At 39.8% G+C, this 25,312-nt stretch overlaps 1 protein-coding gene across 1 annotated transcript in view; it reads right to left on the bottom strand.

Moving 5' to 3' along the window:
• Positions 1-25,312, bottom strand: part of SOX5 (SRY-box 5) — a 453,937-nt gene that overhangs the window by 159,501 nt on the left and 269,124 nt on the right. Inside the window, exon 4 of the mRNA XM_026066897.1 lies at positions 1,760-1,846. Coding sequence (XP_025922682.1) covers positions 1,760-1,846 — 87 coding nt within the window. The remainder of the gene's footprint in view (positions 1-1,759; positions 1,847-25,312) is intronic.

Genomic DNA, 25,312 nt, shown 5'->3' with positions numbered 1-25,312 from the left:
AGAAAAAAGATTGCCCTCCAACAGAACAAGATCACAGGGCCGTGGAGCAGCCTGCTTTCTCAGCACACCGCTCTCTGCGGAGCAGCTTTTCGTAGAGTCCAAAGGGAGAGGAGACTCACCGGGAGTACTTTTAAGCTTCCAGCAGATCAAGAGTTAAAGAAGCTCTGCCAATGTGCAAGAACTGCTGAAACACGCACCCAGAAGTGGAAATTAAAGCTGCCTGCGTACCTTAGGCTTCCAACATCTTAAAGATTAATCAGCTCGTTGCAGATAATGATGTTATATTAAAACAATATACTTTTAAAAACCAGCAGTCACCAGGAAGCCCAGTGGCTACCCTACCTCTTTATGACCGGTTACTTTACACACATGAAGAAAATATGCTCTGTGGGAATAAAGAACTCTGGGTTGGCCCTCTGTTATAACAATAATATCTCAGCCTATTTGGGGCTGAAGCACCATATTCTGTTGTAAAGTTATCCTACATATGCAACAAATATATATTTTTAAATTACAGCCTCTTAGGGAGAAGCTAGAGGAAGTAAGTGGCATACTTTCCCGCTTGTGTAAGTCAGTGGACTAGAGCAAACTAATGCTGGTGGCTTATTTGTGACAAGTTGTAAGGCACATAGAATTAAAATAACACTAAGTTTGCACATCTACCAATATATTAGCCTCTCAGAGCAGACTACAGATCAATTCCACAGATTTGGTTTCATGTTGTGTGCTTTACTGAATGTTGCCATCTCCTGTGCAGAAGGTCCTTAAACCTTTCAGGCACAAGCTTTGGGAGCTTATCTGAATAAGGATCTTGGCATTGGGGCCAGCCCTAGTAAACAGACAAACTAAAAATAATGAGAGAAATACAATCCAGTCTAAAAACAAAAAAGTAGAGTTCAATTTTAATCTCATACCACTTTAACATTTCCAAAAAACATTGGCTTTGATTGTGCTACTCCAGATGTACACTGATATAAATGGGAGAAGAATCAGTCACTGTTTCTTTTCAGAGGGATAATGGCTGCTCTAAAAGCTATGTATTTTTGACACACATGTATTTTGAGTCAGTTCTTCATCACAAGTAAGGAGAAAGAATTACAAAAATATTAAATTACATGAAAACAACTACAGGTTCCCTACAATGACCTCACATATATAAAATGGGGAAGTATCTTGGCAAAGCAGAAGCTACTGCTGCTGGAGAGTGGTCAAATTTTGTCATTTTCCTTCTGGAGCAGGGCTTTAAAAGAACATGCTTCAGTGCACAGATGTTGTACGCTGTCTTTTAAAATCTGCACTGGCTAATTTCAGTACCTAGAGGTACCGTTACACAAACTTTGCTCTTTTTTTCCTACACACAGAAAAGTCAAAAGGATCTACATCACCAAAATCTGTACCAAAAATAGCAAGGACTTCTGGCCACCCTCAGATTTCAGAAGCTGAGTTCTACTATAGTTCGACACCACATAAGCCTACATTTGATATGTGAATTGACTTTTATTTCAGCCTAACAATAGGATGCGTCCTGTAACACAGAACAAAATATGCAACAAAAGCCTCGTATAAGTTCACTCACTCAGGACAACATGGCATTTTGTTTCTTTCTATTAATTACAGACAGAGAGCAGACACTTCATTTAAGTCCCAAATTAAGATGTTTCAAGGGGAGGGGAAGAGGAACAAACAAACAAAGTTCCATAAAGGCAGTGATAGATGTATTTTTCATTCTCAATTTGCTTTAGCACAGAAACAGTGTTACCTTTTATTTCTCCAAAGTTCCCTGATCCCATGGCAAGAAGCTTGTCTTTCCAGTCCTTTGATAGTAGCTTTTCAATACTGGGAGTTTCTGAGTGAAGGGGGGGAAAAAAAATGTAAGCAAATCAACATGACTGTCTTCACAATAGAACTCATTAAAAGTCTATCTGCTAAAAATAAGGCCAACCCTATTCTGGGCCCCAGTTTGTAATGACTTCATCAACAAACTGATAAGAGGGGAGGGGAAGAAAGGGAAAAAAATAAAAAAGAATGTGTTTTGTCACCTGCTGTTTCAAAACCATTAGCTTTTTCCTCTTGTGGAACAAAGCCATAGTAATTCCCTGTGACAATGGGCACATATAAACCTGCAGTTCATTGTTTTTCAATTTGGTGAACAAGTTCCTGCTTATAAAGGATGCTTGTCAAATTCAGGGTGTTCCGCTGCAGTCAAAAAATAATTATGTTGATAAAATGCAGAGTAAAGAGAGAGAGAGAGAGAGAGAGAGAGAAGCAAAGAATTAGCTCCTAAATCTGCTACATGTAATTATATCCCTCTGAGTGTTTACAATTACATCCACTTTATAATGTGTGTTTAAACATCGCGCGGTGGTAAGCATACTGTGGCAAGATTTTCCAGTAACACGCACATTATAAATAATAATAAAAAGTTGGGTATGAAAAATGCTTTAAAAGATTGCAAAATCCAGAAAGAGAAAAGGCATTGCTTAGAATGGAAACCCATTATTTGCTCATTTCAGATTCTATCACTTCCTTTAAAAATAAAATAAAATAAAATAAAATAAAATAAAATAAATTTGTTCAGTATTTTCAAGAAAAATGCAGTGAGGGTGTGGATGGGTCTGATATTCATGTCTACAACTCTTGTATTCTGACCTTTTTTTATGTAGAATTTTAATGCATAAGTAAATATAAATGCTAATAAAATTCAGAGAACATTAAACTCAATTCCAAACAATGTAATTGTATATTCTTGTCAGCATTTAGATGGGTACACAATTACAATAGCTTTCAATCCCACGATTAGCACTGCATTCAGTTAGAAAATGGAGTGTACTAAAAGATAAGTGTCCCAGTATGTGCCATCTAAATAACAATACCCACACTTATTATCTGGATCTAAGACATATACTGCTATTCTCCACATTTGTGTTTATGTGTATTTGTATTTGTTCAGGCATTTGTTTACCCCCTACTAGGAGCATAAAGGGAGTACATGTTAACTTATCAAAGGGACCGTCTGGCCTAGAGACCATACAATTATTAGCAACTGGTTAATTTTCCCCATAGTAAAAACCATTATGAGGAACCTTCATTATCTCGTTTGGCTAATTCTGTCTACTTTCTTGAACCCCCAACTTAAAGCTCTAAGGAAGCAGCGCTGCAAAATCTTTGTGCCGATTTTAATAGAACTGTATCATCGGGCTTTTTCCCCTCTCACTTTCTTTCTTTAAATGCTAGTAACGTATCCTTTTTTGCCTCTTTACAAAGCATTTGTCGAATACAATGAAATGAGCCAGCCCAAATTCCTGTTGAATACAACAATGCAGGCGTACCCGTACGTGCATACACACACACACACACACACACACACACACACACAGAGTATCACACTACTGTACAAATAACTACACTGACATAGGCACAGGGATGCCCTCTTGCTTCACACGCCCCTCCCATGCTCACTTGCACTTGCGTGCAAGCACAAATACACGCACACCCATACACACGCCTGCACCCTGAGAGGTGCTGAGCACATAGCAGCCAGCAGGAACCAACTGCCAGCAGACGAGAAATTTTCCGTGACATGTATACACACTTTGTAACACCCAGGCTCCAATTTTCTCTCGGAAAAGTGTAACTGGAAGTTTCCTGCTCTCTGAGCGGTAGCTTGAATTAAGGTTTGTTCCTATCACTACGCAAGGATTCGGTAACCATGGATTCCATTCATACGGGTTTGTTGCTATAAAGCCTAAAAGTGCAATTAAGTATAATGGCAGAGACGTGAGAAGCTGCCCTGCGATGAGCATTTCCGAGGCAGAGGTCACGGCAGAAGATTCCACTGCGCTCTAGACGCTGCCTCCAATACTTCCAAAGTTTGCACGGGCCCTGCAAGCACTCCCGAAGGAAACCATTTTTTAAAACACATCTGAATAGGTCAAATAAACACTGCTGTTTTCTTTTTTTCCTGCGCTTTTCAGAAATTCTCGAGGAGCACGTAAACAGACCCGAGCGAAGGCGGCCGGTGCAGGAGAAGGCCGGCTGTCAGTCATTAAGAGCTAACAAACCTTCGCAAGGCAGGAATGCGGCCCCGGGCGCCCATCGGGGCTGACAATAGGCTCCCGAAGCTGCAGGCACCGAGGGCAGGCCGCTTTACTTTTAGGGCTATTGTCAGCGAAGTCCAGGACAAAGCTTTTCCCCTGCAGCTAGACAAAATATGCGCCGTAGTGCGTTCGTACAGGAACAGAAGTCCTCTGTTTCGCCCGCCGCGTTAAAGCCGCAGGAACGGCTGGCAGCGCCGCGGCCAGGCCGCCCCGGCGGGAGCCGCCGCGGCCCGGCCCGGCCCGGCCCGGCCCAACGAGGTGCGGTGCGGCCCGGCCCGGCCCGGCCCGGCCCCAGGAGCGGCTCCTGCCGCACCGCGGTACCGCAAGGCGCTGCGGCGGCGAGCGGCCTCAGCACCTACGGCCAGGCTGGGAGCGCCCGTGATTCAGCCGAATGTGACTTCTTTAGGGGCTGGGGTTGGGTTTTTTCTTTTTCTTTTTTCTTTCCCGGCCTGGTCAATAAATATCCGATCGAGCCGGCGGCCCCATCCACAGCCGCGCGCCTCACGTTCCCCATCGCGGCGCCTGCAACCCGATGCCGCCACTAAGTCGGGAAGGGCTACAACAAACGAGCGAAGAATAATGAAGGCGAGGGATGGCCCATGTATCAATGACGGAGTTTCTGCTCGCCTGGTGAAGAGCTCAGTAGGAAATCATGATTAGACATGTGAAAGGCCAAATGGCAAAATCCCAATAGTAACAATGCATCTGTTCATTAATGTGTGAGTATGAGTAATATGAAAATTTAACACAATTATAAACCCCTCTGCAATCCCGATGGCATAAAATAGATTGTGGTGATCTAATCAGCATTTCCCCTGTTGAAATACTGTATGTTAACTATTTAAAATAATATTATATAGATTTTTGTTTTTTAGAAAAAACATGTAATCATATTTAATTGATGTACTAACTTAGTTTTAAACCTCTCCTGACTTGAACTGCAATTTTTACATATGGCACTTCAACAGAATTTTGACAGAGAATCAGCAAACAACTGTTTTTCACCTAACATTAAAAAAGCTTTACTTCTTAAAGACAATAGATTCCCCACCCCTACAGCTGCATAGGCCTAGACATCTATATTAAATTAAAGCTTGTTTAATTCTATTACATACCATGTTAACATATTGTACTTACATAAAATACTCTATTCATACATTCAACCTATCACATTTCAGTGCTGCTTGTGAAAGACATTATGCACCACATCTTGGAAACAAACACTTATTATGTCATTTATGCACTCCATTAAAAAAAGATTTGAAATTTACACATATTAAATAAAAATAGCTGTTTAAAAGGTTACAACTGTAGAGCTTTCATGAATTATACAGAAACAAAGCAGTCTTTTGTTTTGTTTTTTTCCTAGACTACATTGGGAAGATGATGCTCACAAATTAAGAAAAGAAATAAACATTGTATCTGCTTTGTGAAGCACTCATTCTCAGCATTCATTAGAAAGTCAATAAAACTTTTAATGCTTGCACATGTAACGTACAGCTGAAAACTGGAAAGGTGGTCTGCACATTGGAACCGCTTTTAACCCCTACCCAACACATATTCTCCCCTTGGATTTTACTGAACTATTTTGCTATGTCTGAGCCATATTGTGACAAATCCTGGATACAAGCTACATACCAGGGCAACTATTATTATAGTGTGTATTTGCATTTCCAGAAAGCTACACACTGTTTGCTCTGCCGTTCCAAGTATCACAACTGTTCAGAACGTCTCTTGATGCCATTTGCATGGGAACCCAGGATTCAGTCGCTTGAGCTAAGACGACCCTCCATCACCTATTTGTGATGTAGGTCCTATGACACACAGCAAACCACTTTAAAGTCTATCCACAGCACAGTATGACCACATCTACAAAACAGTTGTGAACAAGTTGTTTGTGAACAGTAATTCATTAATGTTTGTGAAACATCTTAGTTCCAGCAATGCTTTTTTTAAGTGTTATTATAAAAGAAAGTTATGGATAGGGCAGCAAAGAGAAAGACCGAGACAGAGAGAATAGAAATCATTATGTAAATGGTGGCAAAAAGGAGACCGCCTGAATTAATAGAAATACAAACTAATCCACAAAAAAGATTTCTCCCATTTCCGTTCAGCACAGCTATCAGTCATTAGCTCTTGCTAGAGATACTTAGGGTGCATTTTGCTCTTCTTGTTTCACTCCTGCCTCTGTTGCTTGCATATGCTTCTTTGCACGGCTGCGGATGGCAATACTCCAGGTGAACGGCCGTCCAGCCGTGCCAGCGTCATTGCAGCAGTACAGCGGCCCTTCAGCGCCTGGCATTGCCAGCCGCTCGCCTGCCTCCCTGCCCTCAGGTGCCAAGCATGCTCAAGATTCACTCCCTCATCTGCCTGTTGCTCTGACAGTACTAAAAAGCAAAGAAGCTAAGTATATCAACAGCAAGCCACTTTTTGTCTAACTTTTTGCATGCTAACAAGTCCCTCTATTTCTGTATTTGACCTTTAAATGTGGCTTCATTGACTTATTTGCTTAAAATCCTTCAAGTTTCACATTAAGAAAGGAGCAGTTTGTTTGCAGGAAGTCACCTATACTACAAAGCTGGAGTAAGAATCACTGTTTTTAGCACTGTCTGGTAGACTTGTATTTAATTTAGCCTCCTTCTAAAAGCTGCATTATTTTTTTCTGGCATTGTACCTCCCCTTTGGGAATGATTTAACCCTACTCTGGATGCAGCGGCAGCACAGATGTACGTGCACCCGAACCTGCCGCAGCAGGCTGCCAAACGCAGCCCCACAGCGCAACCTTCCCTGCAGGCCCAACCTCTCCAGTAGCTCTTTTGAATTCATGCTCCCGGGTCAGAGTCCTGGAAATCCACTTATAAAAGCTTAGTATGGTCTTCACTGCCAAATCTCTTCCTATTACCTCTTTCTGTTCCTACTGATTATTTACTAAAAGCAAGACCCCGGTCTTTCAGTCTCACACGGCTGCCTGCTTCGAGAGAAAGGGACGTAATTCCATCACGCTGCAACAAGGTGCGGGGCAGGCAGGGGGTGTTCACAGCCAAGGCACTCCCAGAAGAACTGTATTTGAAGAGGGAAGGAGATAGCAAAGCTCTGACATTATAAAGAAAAGACCACTGCTACAGAAGGGAAAGAGGCTGAGATAAGTCAACCGCAAGTTAAAGAGCAAGTTAAATATGAGTTCTGGTGCCGCCAGCTTGCACCGGGTCTGAGCTTGGGTGCTCCGTTAACTACTGTGAACGCTTCTCTTCCTGGGATGAAAGAGAGAGGCTCCTTAGGACAAAGTAAAAGAAAGATGTTTGGCCTCAAGAAGGATGATGACATGAAGAGTAGCAGAGTGGAGAGAAGCCAGGAGTTGCTCAATACCTAGCCAGACCACCAGACATTTCCTGCCAACACATGTCATTCCTAGAGGAAGGAGTATTTGGTCGGCACAAATGATCATGAATAAACTTTAACATTGGCTGATATACCCTCCACTTCTGGCAAGCACCTTCCTTTATATTATGAAAGAGCTGGCAGACAAATATCATCCATCCATTATTCATCCTTTTCTTCTGCTACAGTCTACTTTACACCTGCTGGCCACAGTTCCACCCACCATTTCCACAAACCTCACCTATCAAAGTGCCATCACACTGCTCTCTGTTCATGCACTACAGTGAGCCTTTTCTGGTTTAAATCAGGAAACGAGATGAAGGGTTCCTTTAAAATAACAGAGAGCACATGCAGACACAAGAAATTTTTCTTTTTGTATGCCCTTTTTATTACAAAAGTCTTACTTATACAAAATAATAAACAATTTTCATAGCAAAGAAAATAAAGCACCATTATGAAGAAATGGTTGATATCAGCAGGTTACATAGACATACAGCATCTGCATACACATATGCTTCTCCATCAACAGAATCGTGCTTTTAAGGAACTACATGCAGCTAGGCAAGACACTATGAATCATGAGCAGGCACAACACAGAATCTATTTAAGTTTGGAAATCAAAGATGACAGAACATACAGTTTTCTCTTGCAATCCAGGCACTACTGCAATTTTTCATTGGTCTAAAGGCATTTTAGGCTTCTGGAAAGATAGTAGGAAACACCTCTGCAAAGGTAAATATTGTACAAATGTAAGATAGTTGTCACAACAGGAAAAGAGTCTGACTGTAAAAAAATTCAGGTGTGTTAAATAAAAATGTGATGCTAGGTGAAAGACTAAGTGGGGCTTCTATGACTTGCCACAGAGTAGCATGTTGCTGGCTTTTTTTTTTTAATACAAAATGCTTTTTGGTCTTTGCGCACAAATTCAATTTGTGCCCAAAGATTTGAACAAAATATTCAAGTTTTGATGAGATATGATGAAGTTATGGTGCTTTGGCTAACACACCATAGTATGACTCTTACTACACCACTCCATCATGACCACAGTGCAGAAAACAGCTGGGCTACATATGTCCATGGGTGGCTTCCAAACCTACTAAAAGCTCCCTTCTCTGGCAGGAATAACCAGGCTTCCTACTCTTGCAATCTCCAATCCCAACCCCAGCCACATGTTAGTTCCCATAGCATTTTATTTCAGAGGACAAAAACAACTGCTCTATACAGAGGTGACCATGGTCACCTATGGTGCACAACAACATCAGGTCACCGTAGTATTCTTGTTGCACACGCTTGCATAGTTTTGCGTACACTTAATATCAGGAGACTTGTTTGCAAGTTGCTGGTTCTGTTTTGCAATACCCATCATGCTGTGTTAATGAAGTATACACTATTTGAATGATAAGATACCTATATTGTGATTTCTGGCACAAGAGTACTGCTTCTTGTGCTAAAAAAAATAATTCACAAAACTAGAATAAGTTTCTGTAGCACAGTAAAAAAATTATTCAAGACCTTTAAATCAAAATCAGTAGTCTGTGAATGCCACAAAAAACATGATTTTACTCAATCTACAAATATACAAGCAGCTATTTTAACAACTGCTCACCAGTACATACTCCCAGTCTTGCAAGAAAATATTTCCTAAAAATACAAATACATTTGTTAGGAAGAAAAGGTTTGAGTAGTCCTCAGATACACTATACTACTAGTTGTTGAACTAATTATCCCTTAGGATGCAAGCGAGGAGCCAGCAAACCACAGCACAAGGCAAGAACACATGGCTAAGCCAGACAGGGGGAGGGCATGGGGATGCCTTAAGCTAGGTTTGTGGCCAAAACCAGCATCTCACTGAACTACACCCTCAGGAACAGTCAGGCTATTGTCTGAAATTTTTATAGTTTCCATCACCTGAATGTACTGGCAGTTGTACTGTTAACTGTGTACTTTTCAGGCTGTTTCATTTCAACAAATGGTCACTTCACTCATTCACTCCAGGAGCAGGATCACACTCTGGATACGACATACACAACGCAATGAAATCAGGTTTGTCATGTAATACCTTCCATCAGCCCTTCACTCTCCCAGCAGCAGACTCCATGTTCATTTTGGAAATACACAGGTAATAATCAAAATTTTCTCAGCTTCCATTCTCTTTGTTGATATAAAGCTTCATGACAGAGTTTGTTTTCAGGGTGTAAAAAATGCTAGTATTTCTAAAAGTCTGTCTGTCATGCACTTTTCTGGATGGACAATGTTTACATCAATAAAATTTCTATGAAGCCCTTCTGAGGCCTGCAGAACCAACAAAAACACCTCTTGATTAACACAGTGTTGAGCCAGGGAACAAGCGTGCGTCCCCACTATCGGTCAGAACAACAGGGAATCCCAGGTCATTCAACCTCTCCGTTATTTCCAGCGCACTAACTTGTAGAGTACACGCTTTATTACCTCGCATACCTTCGTGACAACAGACCCCTTCGAGGCTCCTAAGAGCACACTGATTACCCTCCAAGCAATGATAATGTAGGGTTGCAAGCTGCTATCCGATAATTGCCACCTGTTCCTCTATTGTCAGGGTGGTATTCGTATTTGTGTGCCTGCGCAGCTGGAGAGTGGTGTGCTTCGCACGCTCCTCTAAGAACCTGGCCTTCTCCATCAAGCCTGGAAGCTGCTGTTGCTGGTCTCAGATTTGTATGAAGATGTGGCTGCATTATTCACAGGACAGTCACAAAAGCACCGTTCCTCTCAGTTTAATTATTCTGAAAAAAGACTGGAAGAGCGTAGGGTTTATAGTCACTGCTCGGCTACCCTCCATCTAAATCCTTGTCCTGGCAAATACAATAGTAGGGCACAGGCAGTCCTTAGAGTGGAGAATTCATTCAGTCTCTGCCTTTCCAGTTCTGCAGCAGAGCAAGCGAGTCCCCCCAGAGAAGGCCACACCGAGGCACTGCGAATGGTACTGGATACCATGCACAGAACAATGTATCTTTTGTTACTGAAATTGGTTGGGACTCAGTGTTTTGGATGCCCAAAGGCATTCAGGAGCATAAATCTCATTCTGGAAAGGAATTACGCTCCCAACGGCCTTTGCAGATCCAGGCCAGGGAGCTGGCCGAAAGAGCTGACTGTGAACACGTTCTGCCAAAAGTGGCATTTCGCTGGCAGAACTTTTGCTGGAACATCTTTTTCAGGATAGTATATGCAATCTTTAGAATGATCCCAATTCCCCATTACCACCATTTTCTTCATCTCCAATTAAATAAACAGACAAGAAGGAAGCAAGTTATTTAACCTTACTACATTTTTAATCCAGGATCAATTAAAAAAACCCCCACAAACTAAAATTAAATTTAAAAAACATTCCCTACACTCTTCCCTGACATCCAAGAAAACAGATTAATAAATGAAACGGAATAACTCATTTACAAGCAACTGAACAGCAACCTTTTCCTTTTTCATTGATGTTACAATTACATAAGCAGTAATCTTTGGAAAAGAAGGGCAATAGGAAAATAAAAAATTCTCCTATGGATGAAAAAAGAGAACTTTGCCTTAATATGTGTCCTTCAACTTTTTAATGCCCCTTTAGTACCAGGCATCTCTACATGAAAGAAGGAATTGATTTTCTCAAGAGTGGTCCACCCAGCAAAAAAACTGTGTTCAGTTGACAGAAGGAGGCACTACACCAAGCCTGAGCATCACTGGAACTCTGAAACCACAAAGATGTTTTAATATTTCCAGAAACTATTTCAAGAGTAACAACATATAAACAGAGACATCTGGAATTAAATACCGTTAAATTTCAGTTCAGCTTTATTTTTCTGTCTCTGTTAGACAAAGATATTCCACTGAAATACATATTCCTCTGAAACAGATTTTTGTATTATTGCGATCAGCATACCCAGTTTCTAATCAAAGGGCCATAATAGCTTGTTAATATTAACAGAAAGCAATGCTTTTGGTCTAATTTTTTGCATCTTCAGAACATCCTTAGTAAACAAGAGGGCTTAAAAAAGCATTTAACAAGACGGCTATCCGCTAACTTTTTATGGGTATTGACACTGAATATTAAAGATGTTCTAGGGAGATTCCAGAGTTTATCCCTAGGTAGAAATGATCTCTTGTGCCAAACTTTCTTGTTTTTAAGTAAATAAAGTTTTCTTTCTCAGAAAGCACTCAAAAATAAGTAAGAAGTATATCATCTAAATAATCCTAAAATATGTATCTAAAATCAGTTTTTGGCTAGAATTTCAAGGAAATCCTTCCCAAACCCAAGCCACTCCACTTAAAATACTGCAATTCAACAGCAACAAAGTAACACTTTATACACTGTTACTATAGCATTTTTACCTGAAAATCTCAAAACAACTTCTAAAAAATAGAAAAAAAAAGAGGCCTGAAGTCCTCATAGTTTTCCCCAAAAACGCCAAAGCAAGGACTGCATGTGATGAAGCGAAGGAGACAACCTTCTAAATAGCGTATGCCTCAGCCCCTGCCACAGCCATTGTCTCATGCTACCAAAAAATATGTAACTTTGGCCCCTAGATTACAAGCTGTAAAAGGGGCAGTTGATACTCGGAGCTCCTTACTTCTAAGCCTTTCTTACATGTCACCTTTACATTGACAAAGAGGAAAGAACAGCCTTAATTGCCAACTTGAGAGCAATTAAAAAGAAAAAAGTAAAATAATCTTTTCAAAAAGCCACAGCTTCTGCTGCTGAGGCTTGGCTTGGGGCTCTTTTTTTTTTTTTTGTTAGCTATCACTATTCTCAGAGCATGGCACATACTCATCAGTTCGTTTTGCCTGGCGTTCCTGTAAATTTTTGGCTCAGGTTCATGGTGTGCTCTTCTTGTGAGCTCAGGGAAGAAGAGTCTTCTGCTCTGGGGAAACAGGGGTTGGAGAACCAGGGAGGAGAGAGAGCGCACCTCTGAATTCAAGTCAGGAGATGTCCTAGCGCAGCTGCACCAAAGTACATGTGCCTGAACTGATCATCGGTTTCCACTCTCCTCCCCCACTCTCTTTTTTCCTTTTTTTTTCTTTCTTTTTTTTTTTGACAGCTGTCTTCCTATCTTCCCAACAGGTGCTATTAGGCCCTGAACAATGGCTAAGGCTTTTAAGCCACTGCTGTTGACAAGTGAAAGGGAACAACAAATGGCTTGGTAGTGCTCTTCTCTCCGGGTCACTCAACCAATGGTAATAGTTATTATTTTTATTTATTAGCGCTGCAGCACTGTCCTCCATTGTGCCTCCCCCAGCTTCTCCTTTCCGTGACAGCCAGGAGCTTTTTAACTTTTAATAAAAATGGGCGAGAGCTTAGCTCCTGAGCTAGCTCTTTCCATAAAGTGCACAGCTAATGAATGCTGGCCATTTAGATGTGGATAATTTATGATGCCAGCCAAGTGTAGCTGGGGCAGGGGCAATCACGATATGACCATTAGTTAAACCGCGAGGAGTGACAGAGAGAGTAAGGGGAAGTGCAAGTTGGAGAGAACGCAAGCTTTCCCCCCCCCCCTCTCTTTTTCCAGAGGATTTGTTTTTGCAGGATAATTACAAGGTTGGGCAATAAATAAGACATTCCCTCTTTTAAGGTTAACATAATTTTTCCTTACCATTCTTAGCATTTCACCCACCCATATTATGATCCGCTTCAGAGAACAATGGCAGATGGAAGAAAAGTTAATTTCCCCTTAAATGAAAATGAACTGCACCCATTTAAAAATAGTATTATTTATACTAAAGAGGATCTTAAATGATGCACTCAAACTTTTTACCGCTAGGACAAAAAAATATGCCAAGGATGTTCTTAGCCTAGTGATGAACACACGTGTTCAACAAATGTATTTACTAGCTGAGGTTAATCAGTTAGTAAACTGTATATAACAGAGAAGCTTCATCAAAGACAAATCCTGTACTGCCACGGTACTGGCAAACCAGGTAAACAGGCAGGCAAATCAAGCAATTCCATGTTTAATAAAACCAGTGAATGAGCAAGTAAGTCACCTGGAAGCACAAATATGCTTGAAAGTTGAAAATATAATACTAAAAAACATCAAAATATTGACATATCATGGAACTAGTTCATTTTGAGTCATATGTTATCAGTCAAACCAAGGTAATAGTGTATCCAGCTTTTGATCATCTGGACCTATTTATTTAAATTACAAGTTGACATAATTGTATAGTGAAAGGACTATAGTCATCAAATTGATTGTGTACTACTTAGATTAAGTGTGTACTATTAGAATTTGAGCCTAGTGATAACACTGAAAGAATTTCAAAATATTCATTTGGGATTTTAACAAAACAATAAAAAGGATTAAAAAAATTGAGAACAGAAAACTAAAAAGGATATCCCCCCAAAACAACCAAGAAAATATGCAGTATGCTCGGATTTCTATTCTCTTTAAAAATATGACAGACTGTTTTACCACTGGAAGTGAGAATTAAAGCACATACGCCTGATGCTAAACAACTACACATCCTGAACTCCTCTTGCACAACATATGTGAAAACAAAATCTCAATCGTCGATTGCCAGATGCCAGAAAGATACGAAGAATAATAAAAAAAAGATGCACATTATAAATCAGAGCTTCTGAAGTGCAGGTAGTTTCACAGTAAATCAGAATGCTAGTTGGGATGTAAATGATATTTGCATGGAATCATTATGTCAAATTAAGTAGAAATTATTAAAGCTAATGTCATCTTTCAATTTGCTTAAAATAATCTTCCAAGATTTGCACACAGGCTTCTCCACCAAAGTACAGCATTCCATCTGCCTTGACAACTTGTTCTGTTTGTTCTCACTTGTCTCCATTCATGGATTTTTTGGACTCTGTTATTTTCGGCGTAAATAGGGAAGGAAATACGCTGGGTTTCCTTTTGATCTAGCATTTTTCTTCCTTAGTTAGGGAATAAAATCAAGATCATAAGTGGTTCAGCTATGTAACAGTTCTGACAAGCTATCCCCAAATAAATGAAGAGAAACCAGAGGAAGTCTGTTATGTATAGTTCTTTAATATAATAGTTCTGGACAAGAGAAAGGAAAGTCGGAAAGAAAAAGTAGAAAAGGCAAAGACAGAAGGAAAGAAAAGAGAGACAAAGAAAACAATACAGAGAAAAGGGAAAGGACAAGACTAAGAAAAGGGACTCATTTGTCAAAATCCAAAATGTACCTATATTACACAACGCACTGAAAGAGTAGGACAGTCAGTGCAACTCTCCAGCCACTCCCTGACTATTGCAAATGAATACAACCATTGACCTCCCCCATCACCCAGCCCTCCAACAGATAACTGGAGCAGTCTAGGTAAACATGGGAGAAAAGGGCCAAAGAACAGTAACACTAAACTTCTGCTGTCAGAAAAGACAACAGGATTTGGATTCAGACAAGCCATTGCCTTCAAGTCATTGCCACTGCTTGAAAGGGACAAAATCTTATTTCCTTTTTGCCAGAAAGGAATTTTACTCATGCCCTGCAGCAGAGCTTTTTCAGACTATTTTAGGGAGCTTGGACTACCTCCATTCACCTCAGAATACTACAGCCTTCTCCGCAAATAGTTAGCCAATTCCGCAAGAAAGATCATCTGCATTCAAGATGGCTTCATGAATCACCAAAGACCAGTAAGAGCATGAACAGAACAACTTCTTCCCAAGAATTAAGGTCCTTCACTGGAAAAGTAGCTCTCGACACAACGATGACAATCAAGAATCACTAAACTCTTTTGGCCTGGTAAAATGAACACAGTCCCCTCAGAAATATGGAGAATGTCAACATTTCCTCTGCTGAAGGGAAGTTACTTTAAAAGGAGAAATGGTCCTCTCACCTGTGTGCTACCAGTCTCATCAACTGCCACCTACAGTTAACCGTCTCCTACTTTGTCCAGGAAACTTGCCCTTGTCACTCTGGGAGCTAATATGTTCCAAGTTAGAACAAGGAAGGAGTAGGTGTATTCATTCTCCCAGATTTCTCAGAATACCTGCTCCCAGGTAATGCTTGGGATGACTGAAATGAGACCTTTCTCACAAACAAACCCAGCAACTTCTGCACTTCCAAAGCATTCTCCTGTACAGTTCCAAAAGATCAGCGAAGAGGAGGTTGAAATTGAACTGAAGCTGGATGAAGATGAAGTTCAGATGAATAAAGAACCATTTGGAAGGGACCATTTTCTCTGCAGTATCTGCAATTTAGCACCCTATTCATTCTTCATTTCTCAGGTGTGGTGGCAAGTAACATTTCAATTCTGCTGTAAATGAACAGAAGCTGCACCTTGTTTTATCACATAGAAATCTGGTCCCAGTGATCTTTATATCTGTGATCTCTTGTCATGATTATTTCTACCTTCCATGGCTACAAAAAGAATGAGGCAACTTCTGAAAAGCCCTGACTGGTACAGAAGGAAGCAAATCATCTAGGTCAACAACAAGATACTTGAAGAATATGAAGTTCTCATCTCTGCTCTGCCTCTCCCCAAACTCTGTCTTCATATTCAAAGCCCACAATGGGACCATATCTACCTACCCAAAAAAACAGACTTCCCCCTTTGACTAAAACCTCAAGCATTGACTAAGTTATAACTGAATAAAGGAACGGGACACAGAAACCATAATGGGTTGCCTGAGAATTGGTGAGACAAATCCTTAAGAGGAGGTGGACCTACACTCAGGAAAGTGATCCTCCAAGACATAAAAATGATCCTCAGCCAACAATAGAAGTGGATGTTTTTTTCTACAAGTACTGGGATAGCTACTTCAAAAAAAGACCTAATATGTAAATGAAGAACATGCTGAATGAAAGAGCAGATCTGTGAAAAACTGCAGTTTTACTGCTGGAATTCCTGGGGATATCTTCTTGTGTCTATCTATATAGGGTAACTCTGAGTTTGGGTTCAAGCTAACTCCAAGTCTCTAACAAACTCAGCTAAGTTTTTAATTTGGTTTGCATTGAAATCACTTCAGTCAGAGAACTGTTAGAGTTGCTTTGAAAGGAAAAATCAAGCCAAGTTTACAAGCAACTGTACCTCAATTTTAACATTCACACACCTGAAATATGTTAATGAACTTTGTCTTAATGATATCATTATCAAACTGGCATCATAACAAATCATACCTTTTTTGTGATCTGATTTCATGGCTAACATTAACTCCTCATGTACAGCACATACCTTTCTTGCAGACACAGCACTCAGCAATATGTCGTTTACACACAGATTTATTTAGTATCTAGTGAGAGATGTTTGGAAAAAGAACCACAAGCAATTCTGCTTTTCTTTTTCAACCTTGACATAAAAATGGGCCTCAGATTTTTTCTTTAAACCTACCTCTCTGAATAAAGAATAGATAAGTCTTTGCATAAACATCTTAAAAGGTTTGTGTGGTATGTGTGCATGAAGGAGAGGAATACCAAATACATATGAGTACCCCAAGCACAGAAAAGGACACAGTCAATATCAAAAGTGGGGTGGGGAAACAGAGGGATGTGGGGATCCTGTGGAGTGAGGCAAAGGACAAGGGCAAATTCCCAGATTGCTTGAGAACAGGGGGTCTGGGAAGGTGGTGTGTGGAGTAATTGTAGAATGGTGTAACAGGGAATTTAATAGATCAGAAAAGGCTGAATAGGATAACAGGCTCATTGTTCAGAAAGTTCGCTTTTGTGAGCTGGCTTTAAGAGAATGCCAGGGCAACAAATGACTTAATCCTGGGGGGATGCTATGGCATAAATGAAAGCACTCTATACCTTGAAAGCCGATGGAATAAATTTCTGTATCACATAACCACACTGACGACTGCAGCTCTCAGCAAAGTCTTAAGAGTTGCAATTGGCAAAAACCACACATTCGTGCCCTCCCATCTCCCCCCTTCCCTCTTCAGCAGCATTTTCCAATGTACTCAGGAGAGCGGGGGGAGGGAATAAGCCACATGAATGACAAATAGACATGGGCAAATGCCACGTAAAATATAATGGTTACAGAGAAGAACAGAAAAGAAAGAAAGAATTATTCTGTGCTGGCCTCCCTTCTCTCCTATGTTCTAACCATTGAACTAAACTCGGAGCCTCCTGGTTATATGAACAGAGCCATTAAGCACTACACCACCAATTTACACAGCTTCCGCTCCCTTGCTAAAGAAATGGAAGTGCCTTAACAGACATTTCGTGTAAAATGGAGGCTAACCTTTCAAGTCTCTCACAGAGCACCTTACGTCTTTGGGAAACTTTCCTGTTTGCTCATGCTTAAGCCCCGTTTACAGCAGATGATGGAGCTAGAGAGTCCCATCTAATTCCTGTTACAGTCAAAGAGAGCATCTTTCCACTTATTTCAGCACAGGTTCAATCAAGAATACAGAGAAGGAAGCCTAATTAAAAATGTAGAGGTTGCATCTAGGGCATAATATAGAATATGTTATGCCTATCCTTGCTATGATGGAGGGCAGGTAGTGGAATGGAAACATGTTAAAAATGGCACTATCAGCTTTTGCTTAGCATATAAGAGAACTGGCAGGATATTATTTATTATATGGCTACAGGATTAAGGAAAATTTAAAATAACTGTTTTTCACAGAAAAGGTGGAATAAGATTCTCAATCAACTAGAATATTTCTTCATGTAAATAGAGGCTCTTATTTGAAAGAAATTCTTGATCTCATTCTAACTCAGGCAGAAAACTGAAATAGAGAAACGTAACCCCCAAATCAAACTTTTTCCAGATCTTAATTAAAGTTGGCCTCTAAACTTTCAAATCCTGACTGTATCTAGATGGAGCCTCTCAGCGGGTTCTACATCTGGCAGCATGGATTCTGCAGTCCTGGGAGAGTCTTGTGAATGATGTTCAATGCTGGGAAAATGTTGTGAATGATTTTCAATTTTAAACTTTTGATAGAATAAAATTATTTTGCTTTCCAAGACTTCAGAGTTGGGGGAATGTAGCTAAGCTGTGATCTGTGGGTTACTTGGTAGACAGAGCATGTTACACTTTTTTCCCCTCTTCCCTCTCCCATTTATCCAGAGGGGGGGGAAAAAAAGGAGCACCATAGGCGCGTATTGCTACAGCACTCTGCACAGAAGCTAGGCTTCTGAAAAGCCTTGATCTGAGTTTAATTGAAACACTTGTTTCCATATATGTTTCAGATATTTTTTGTAAATTTAAAGCATATAAAATCAGCTGTTACCAGTGACTTTGAACATTTCTAGTGTGGAGAAAATAAAGGAATAAAAAGTTTCCTCCATCCTATTTAAATTACATTTGGGCAGTTCTCTGTGGGGCTACTACAAAATCCTTTAAGCCCACTAGTCTCTTAGCTACATTAAATTAATGAGGCATCTCAAGCGTTCATTCTTCTACGCCCTCTGTAGGCTCTCCAGTCGGACACCTACAATTCACTAAACTGGAAACATTGACCTAAGGGAGACATCAGTGCATTATCCCTGCATACAATATTGCATTGTAATGTAAAACATAGATAATATTTGGGGGATTAAGAAGATGAGGTGTATGTTGAGTGGATTTTCTAATGTCAATAGGGACAGGCTTCAATGGACTCAGTGCAGTTCTCCTGCCCACTAAACCATTCTAGTTTCACCAGCAAGATATATAATACAATGTCCTTCCTCAGAGAAACACCCAAAACACCCAAACTACAAGAGTCCCTGCTATAATGTATTCCTGCTATCCCATACAATACTTTGATTAAGGCTGAGCTACATTAAGTATGATTATTAAAAATATATATGTTTCCATAATGCCACCCTCTCTCCACTGTTATAACTCTTCGCTCCCAAGGCTATATTTATAATGAGATGGCGTGGTGTATTTTCCATTAAAAGCCTCGGCAGGAGTTTCTGTAGTTTTTCTCATGTATCGCAAGTTCAATACTCTTTCTGCATTTGCTTCACAATAACCAGTCCTTTTCCAAGTGATTAATTTTCTATTCTAAAACAATGCATTCCTTTCCCCTCTCATTTTGCTGGGGTTTTTTTTCTTACCAAAAGAAAAAAAAAATTCTTTTTCAATGACATCATGGTATAAAATTTTCAAAGCAGGCTTTAGCGGGAGATACGCAGATTGCTTTGAAAAGTTACCCTCATAAATAACAACAAAGTACTGAATTATCAAGGCTGTAACTCCGTCAAGAGGTGCTGTAACCATTTATATTATATGACCTCAGCAGAACCTCCTGATTGAATTGCAGCCTTTCATTAAATCGGGCACTCTGTATTATTTTCTCTGAACTAGAGTAAATCAGAATGGCAAAGAGATTAGCCCCAAGCCCATCTCTTTGTGATGTAGGGGCATATAATTTTTAACCATTACCTCAATCTTATTTCATAACTTAAAAAGATTGTGCATAATCTGTTGTGTCAATAATTCCTTTCTCTCTGAGGTGATATCGCCTGATGACATGACAAAAATAATAGTACATCCTAGGTACACTTAGAAACTACAATGCTTATGAACAGCAAGATCGAACTACTGAAAGCTATAGAAAAGCGGAAGAAAAAGGGAGGGAAAAGGGAAAATCAAAACCGTAGATTCATAGCACTGCAGATTCATTCACAAAAAGTTTTAATTCAGAAGGGACCATTAGCTCATCCATGCTCATCTTCTATATTTATTACTGAATATTCATTATTTCATCAGCCCAAATCAAACCTTCTTCTGATTTATTTCTAACTAGCATTTTACTAGAAGAGAAACAGCTGGCCTCTGAGTCAGGACATTCCATAAATATCTCCCTGCTTTTACTGGAAAGTTACGTGTGGAGGGATGAGAGTGGAGGGAATTGGGGTACTTCTAACATACTGTCTGTTCATCTCCAGCTGGCTTATACAACGTTGCCCGTAATGTGAGGGACAACCTCTATACCAGTGGTTCTCAAACAACCCCCTGATGATGACATCCACATTTTAAATCCTTTTACAGAGCAGGTCCACCCAGAAGTTCTGGTGCCTGTGTACGTGGCCATCACGGTGGGCCACAGGAATCATTTCTCTTGAATATGCATCCCAAGCTGCTCGGCCCATGTTGGGAGTCAATTCCACATGCAGAAGTGAGTATTTTGAAACCAAGCAGGAGAACATTGCCCTGGATATACAGTTTGTTTTTCGTATTACGTATTTTTCTCCACACAGTTTGTATTGTACATTACGCTTTCCTTATCTAGCCCTAACTTTTCACAGTATGCTTCAGTTTTCCGTATTGCTTGGACTTTGCCTCCTTTTCAAAGCCTCTACATTTAACTCAGTAAGAGAAAAGCTACAGTAAGTCCCTTTTCCTATTTTCTTATATTTGTGTAGCTGTTAGACATTCTGCAAAGGAGGGGAGTACCAGCCAGCCTTTCACAACAAAAGGGCTACTGTCACCGCGCCAGTCCCAGACATGGTGGAAACCAGCCCACAGGAAAAGGCCTGGCTCCAGTGTTAGGCCCCGGCCGAGTACAGTCACTGCATTCACTCAAATTGGCAACAGGTCTCAGTGTTCCTGGCTTTGAGCTGTGAACAAGGGTCGGGATTGAATAACCAATTATACAACTGCTGACTGAGTTTATCCAAGGTTTGCAAACTGCTATAATAGCCCAGTATTCACTGACTGTTTTATCCTTTTCCAGATATAGTGTCATATCTCCCCTTGTGCTCCATTTACATGTCACTTTATTACATACATCCATTAAAAAGGTTAATACAATGTCACAGTCAATGCCTAAATGTTGCCATTCAGTATCCTTGCCTTGCTCACTGGTACATTTCATACAGGCACATTTCTTTCTCTCCCGCTCTCTCTCTCTCTCTCTCTCTCTCTCACACACACACACACACACCCATGCAGACCCTTTCCTGCTGCAAGTTAAATCAATTTGCTATCAAGAATACAGACCGGTGTATGAACAAAACAGTAGCCAAGAGTCAACAGAGTAAAAACTGCACACTCTCTATGTTGCCAGTCACTGTAAACATATTGCACTGTTAGTGAAGGGAATAACCTTTAAAACTTTGAAAGTTCAGATAATTATTTAAAATTGTAGACATTACTGAGACTGCCTGAATCACCTGGGTCTCTTAAACTATCATGAAAGTTCACTTACTAGAACAGACTTTTGAATGGTTCTTCTTACTTTTGCTAAATGTTGAACATACTAAAAATTGTTCTTCTCTATTTTTTAACACTTCCCAATCTGACCGCACCTATAACTCAGACGGGTAGGAGTTTGGAAAAGACTAAAAAAACTAGAACTGAAGTCCCCTTAATCTTCCTGTGAACGACTGATGGAGATTTTGCTTAAAAATTTTTTTTGTGAAAGATTATTTTATCTGATCAAATTGATCATCCTCATATAAAAGTTTCTGTTTCTGACAACAGCAAGAAAGAAAAATGACTGAAGTTCTTCTGCAGATCCACTTTGGGGGTAAAGGCATTCCTGTCATTTTTTTTCATTTCTGTTTCCTACTGCCCTGCTAATAGAAAACAGTACAAGAGACCAAAGACAATTTTTTCCCTTATGATTTTATACTATACAGCATATGAAAGCTGCTTTGATTCAGTGTGAAGATATTCTACCAGTGATCAGACTGCACCTCCAAGCACACAGTCCTGTGAAGGGCAACACGTAGTCACTGCCATTTACTTATACACTAATATTACTGGGAGAAAGGCACGACTGTTAAGTTGATCAGTATGATCTCTGACGGTACCACAGTGAAGCTAGATTTATTACACGAAACACAATTCGATCCCTGATCACAAAAGTTGATTTTCATTTAACATGGTAGGTTTTTACAGTTAGGAAATAATAGATCAAGTAAAAGATTTTGATCCTTACATAAAAGCTCATGGACGTTTTTTTTCTCTCTCACTTTTCTGTAGCTTAAGACTTCATCGTTTTGGCCCAGACCAAATGTACTAAAGTACTGCAAAAATCCACCTATTTCTCTGGCATGTCTGACCATGCAAATCAACAGACACAGAGGAAACATTTTTAAAAAGACTACTTTTGTGGAATCTACATATTTATTTATAGATTATCACAGTCAGAAAAGTGCATAAATATATGAATATTATCAAAACTGAGGGTCATATCAACTCATCATTCTGTGAGGTCTTTTTGACTGTGACAATGGAAACCAGAAGATTTTTTCCATTGTGCCTCACTTCAAAAGAACATGAAATACACTATTCATGTAAACAGCACCCTGGGTCCTAAAGAGAACAAGCCCAGTAAGTCAAGAGAAAGTCATTCATCTGAGTAAGACTTTCCAAAAATGGTTTGGTTTGCTTTTTTAAAAAATCCACACAGGTTTTGGATAATCTGTATTTCCTTTCTGAAGACTGATAAGGCTTCTGATACCAACCCCTGATACTTAAAAACTAAGTTGAATCTGATGGCACCAAATTGTGATGCAGTGCGCTTAAATTATCTTATTTCCTCATTCCTCAGTTTCGGAAGTATTAGGGATATGTGAAGCACTGAGATGCACTGGTAAAGGAGAACAGCTAATGACTGCAAGGAAAGTGTAGAGCATAGAGAAATATTAGGAATCCTGTATCGATGAAGCAAACCACAGACCTGACATACCACATGGAAAGACAGCCCAACGTCACATCATTTCTTTGACTCTCAGTAAAAAATGAAAATGTTGAGGAAGCTCTATTACTCAGTTTAGGATATTAAATAAGAAATTTATAGCCAAAAACTGCTTCGAAGCATTCACTTTCCCATCCAAAAGCCTGTATTTAAAGAAAAGTTCCTTCTTTTGTTCTTTTTTTTATGTCATGCCTTTTGAAACATGCACAATGCAACTGCCCACTTTTGCATCATAAAAGATCTGTAGGCACCACATTGTTCAGCTATTAGTAATAGACTCTTGATTGAGTTGGACCCTGAATGACACACAGTAGCAGCAAATGACAGAAAAGAGAGACTGGAGAAAAACCCTCCCATCAATTTACTCCTAAGCAAATTATCTGCATGCTATGTGCACTACGAGGTTCCACTAGAAACAAATCATATTAGCACTGTTTATTAAAGCTATGGCAAGTTGTTATCCAAAAATGTGAATTACCTCTGAACAGAAGAGAGGAATGTGACAATTCTTTTGGCAAGTGGAGAGGCTGGTATTTCTCCTTCTGTTTCCTTCTCTTGTCTAATTGTTCTAAAGAAAAAAAATTGAGGCTAAATTTTGTTACCACAGTTTCTTACAACTTCTTACAACTTCATAACTTGACTTTCTACTAATCTAACTGAGCCTGAAGCAAGAAGCTTCAGAATTACTTAAGGAAGAGCAAGTCAGATGAGCCCCTTCGGAAAAGGACTTTCTCTGGACCTCGACTTCTTTTTCCTGCTCAGTCAAGCATGAAAAGGAGAAAATGAGGCTGGAATTTCTATGACAAAAAAAAAACAAAACAACAAATCAGAACATGACACATCTTGGCAAGTTTACAGGAGTTCAAATGGAGAGGGATGCAATATTGCATCATATTTGAAAAAGACTTGTAGCAAAGAAAAAAAACAGCTCTGAAAACACTGTTATGAAAAAAATGCCCTTTTTTGGGAAATTTTGCAAGTGAAAATTTCCACCTACCACGAGTTTTATTCACAAATTAGTATCTTACAAATACTTGAAGGTCTGATCACTGCACAAGATACTCCCAGATGTTCAGTAGGGAGATGTACTACTTTATGCAAAGTCTTGGCCTCAGTGTTATTTTCACAGCGCTAGGATCTCAAATTATGTTTCTCAATCAGTATGGCTTGATACAGAGATGTCAGAAGATGATAGTCTGCTGCTCCTAATGCATAATGCTCCCCAGTCTGTACGTCTGCATTTGGAGGAAACTGATGCTTCCCGAAAGATGGTAGATCTCAAATAAAGTCATCATTAGTGGAGCAGTGTTTTCATTACACTGATAGATGGCTTCTTGCAAACACTTCAGTTATATATAACTGGAGAAGGAGGACTTAGACCAGGACTTACTGATTGCTAACTAACATTTTTGTCTCAAACCTCAGAGGAGGTCTCTTGAAAGATGAATACGAACCATTCAGATTTCATGAATTTGAACACTAATCTAGAAATGTTATTGGCTCAGTCTGTCCCACAGTCCACAGACTCTGAAAGAAAGGGAAACACTCCAGTGAATGATCAAAGTATTTTGTTAGGATATTTTAAACTGTCTTAAAAAATAATGGCTTCATTTCTTTCTCAGTGTCAGGAGAAATTTTGATTGTTAGTGTTCAACCTTCTCAGAACTTCTCCTCCCAAGACCTATTTATTGTGCTCACACAAATAACTTTCATTAATATTCCAAGTGAGGTATTAATTAATATCTAGCTATTCAGCCCTTGACAGAAAAAAAAAGTCATTTTGATTTACTGACTCCTGACTCCTTGAAACAGACTCTTATGGGAACTAAAGAAATTCAGAGATTAGAACAAATTGTACCGGATGAAACACATTTTTATGGTCACTCTGGAGTTTTTCTATTTATAATTGTGCTTTTTGGTGTTCATGCTAATTTCCTGCCCTCCTCAAAAGAGAAGTGCAAAGCAGCAAACGAGTGGGCAAAATTTTTCTTCCATCAATTCAGCTGGCCAGGTGCCCTAATACAGCACATCTGTATTTCTGTTACACTTCACTTCTTAGCCTAGTGTTAGCAATAGCCAGCTTTAAGGCAAGTTCAATAATTCTAGCTTGCTAATTGTTCATTTCAGGAACATGTTATTACACTCAAGAATCTGAATGCTGCTGCTTTCATTTTTAATCTCTGTTTAAAAAACAAAGATATGAATTTCTACTTCTTCAGTTTTGAGACTGCAGCAAAGTGCTGAACAGCCAGTGGTTGGTAGATA

The sequence above is a fragment of the Apteryx rowi genome, unplaced genomic scaffold (assembly GCF_003343035.1).
Source record: "Apteryx rowi isolate R43461 unplaced genomic scaffold, aptRow1 scaffold_25, whole genome shotgun sequence".
NCBI lineage: Eukaryota > Metazoa > Chordata > Aves > Apterygiformes > Apterygidae > Apteryx > Apteryx rowi.
Note: the sequence above shows the minus strand (reverse complement) of the source record. Positions and strands in the feature narration are given on the sequence as shown.